The sequence below is a fragment of the Hylobates moloch genome, unplaced genomic scaffold, assembly GCF_009828535.3.
Source record: "Hylobates moloch isolate HMO894 unplaced genomic scaffold, HMol_V3 SCAFFOLD_7, whole genome shotgun sequence".
Lineage (NCBI taxonomy): Eukaryota > Metazoa > Chordata > Mammalia > Primates > Hylobatidae > Hylobates > Hylobates moloch.
The window spans coordinates 115,814,410-115,816,153 of NW_026652282.1; the positions used below are offsets into that span (position 1 = coordinate 115,814,410).

A 1,744-nucleotide genomic window follows, 5' to 3' on the forward strand; every position below is an offset into this window, starting at 1 on the left:
CCGCCGCCGCCGCCGCCGCCATGGGCTGCCTCGGGAACAGTAAGACCGAGGACCAGCGCAACGAGGAGAAGGCGCAGCGTGAGGCCAATAAAAAGATCGAGAAGCAGCTGCAGAAGGACAAGCAGGTCTACCGGGCCACGCACCGCCTGCTGCTGCTGGGTGCTGGAGAATCTGGTAAAAGCACCATTGTGAAGCAGATGAGGATCCTGCATGTTAATGGGTTTAATGGAGAGGGCGGCGAAGAGGACCCGCAGGCTGCAAGGAGCAACAGCGATGGTGAGAAGGCAACCAAAGTGCAGGACATCAAAAACAACCTGAAAGAGGCGATCGAAACCATTGTGGCCGCCATGAGCAACCTGGTGCCCCCCGTGGAGCTGGCCAACCCCGAGAACCAGTTCAGAGTGGACTACATTCTGAGTGTGATGAACGTGCCTGACTTTGACTTCCCTCCTGAATTCTATGAGCATGCCAAGGCTCTGTGGGAGGATGAAGGAGTGCGTGTCTGCTACGAACGCTCCAACGAGTACCAGCTGATTGACTGTGCCCAGTACTTCCTGGACAAGATCGATGTGATCAAGCAGGCCGACTATGTGCCGAGCGATCAGGACCTGCTTCGCTGCCGTGTCCTGACTTCTGGAATCTTTGAGACCAAGTTCCAGGTGGACAAAGTCAACTTCCACATGTTTGACGTGGGTGGCCATCGCGATGAACGCCGCAAGTGGATCCAGTGCTTCAGTGATGTGACTGCCATCATCTTCGTGGTGGCCAGCAGCAGCTACAACATGGTCATCCGGGAGGACAACCAGACCAACCGCCTGCAGGAGGCTCTGAACCTCTTCAAGAGCATCTGGAACAACAGGTGGCTGCGCACCATCTCTGTGATTCTGTTCCTCAACAAGCAAGACCTGCTCGCTGAGAAAGTCCTTGCTGGGAAATCGAAGATTGAGGACTACTTTCCAGAATTTGCTCGCTACACTACTCCTGAGGATGCTACTCCCGAGCCCGGAGAGGACCCACGCGTGACCCGGGCCAAGTACTTCATTCGAGATGAGTTTCTGAGGATCAGCACTGCCAGTGGAGATGGGCGTCACTACTGCTACCCTCATTTCACCTGCGCTGTGGACACTGAGAACATCCGCCGTGTGTTCAACGACTGCCGTGACATCATTCAGCGCATGCACCTTCGTCAGTACGAGCTGCTCTAAGAAGGGAACCCCCAAATTTAATTAAAGCCTTAAGCACAATTAATTAAAAGTGAAACGTAATTGTACAAGCAGTTAATCACCCACCATAGGGCATGATTAACAAAGCAACCTTTTCCTTCCCCCGAGTGATTTTGCGAAACCCCCTTTTCCCTTCAGCTTGCTTAGATGTTCCAAATTTAGAAAGCTTAAGGCGGCCTACAGAAAAAGGAAAAAAGGCCACAAAAGTTCCCTCTCACTTTCAGTAAAAATAAATAAAATAACAGCAGCAAACAGAAATAAAATGAAATAAAAGAAACAAATGAAATAAATATTGTGTTGTGCAGCATTAAAAAAAATCAAAATAAAAATTAAATGTGAGCAAAGAAAAAAAAAAAAAGAAACCAAAGAAAAAATAGATAAACTGGCCATTACAAAACTAAAATCTTTTGTGCAGCAGAGGACACCATCAAGAATGTTGAAAGTTAACCCACAGAATGGAAGAAAAATGTGCAAATTATATGTCTGGCTTGTGTCTAGAATATATAAACAATGATTACAAC

General features: G+C 48.5%; 1 protein-coding gene across 1 annotated transcript; it reads left to right on the forward strand.

Annotated features, from left to right (window-relative positions):
• On the forward strand, positions 1-1,238 carry LOC116812065 (guanine nucleotide-binding protein G(s) subunit alpha). Its single transcript, XM_032757671.2, has one exon. The coding sequence runs from the start codon at positions 21-23 to the stop codon at positions 1,203-1,205; it is 1,185 nt and encodes a 394-aa protein (XP_032613562.1). The 5' UTR covers positions 1-20; the 3' UTR covers positions 1,206-1,238.
• The last annotated feature ends 506 nt before the right edge of the window (positions 1,239-1,744 follow it).

Coding starts and splice junctions, on each gene's coding strand:
- LOC116812065 (XM_032757671.2), top strand. CDS start 21: ATGGGCTGCCTCGGGAACAGTAAGACCGAGGACCAGCGCAACGAGGAG.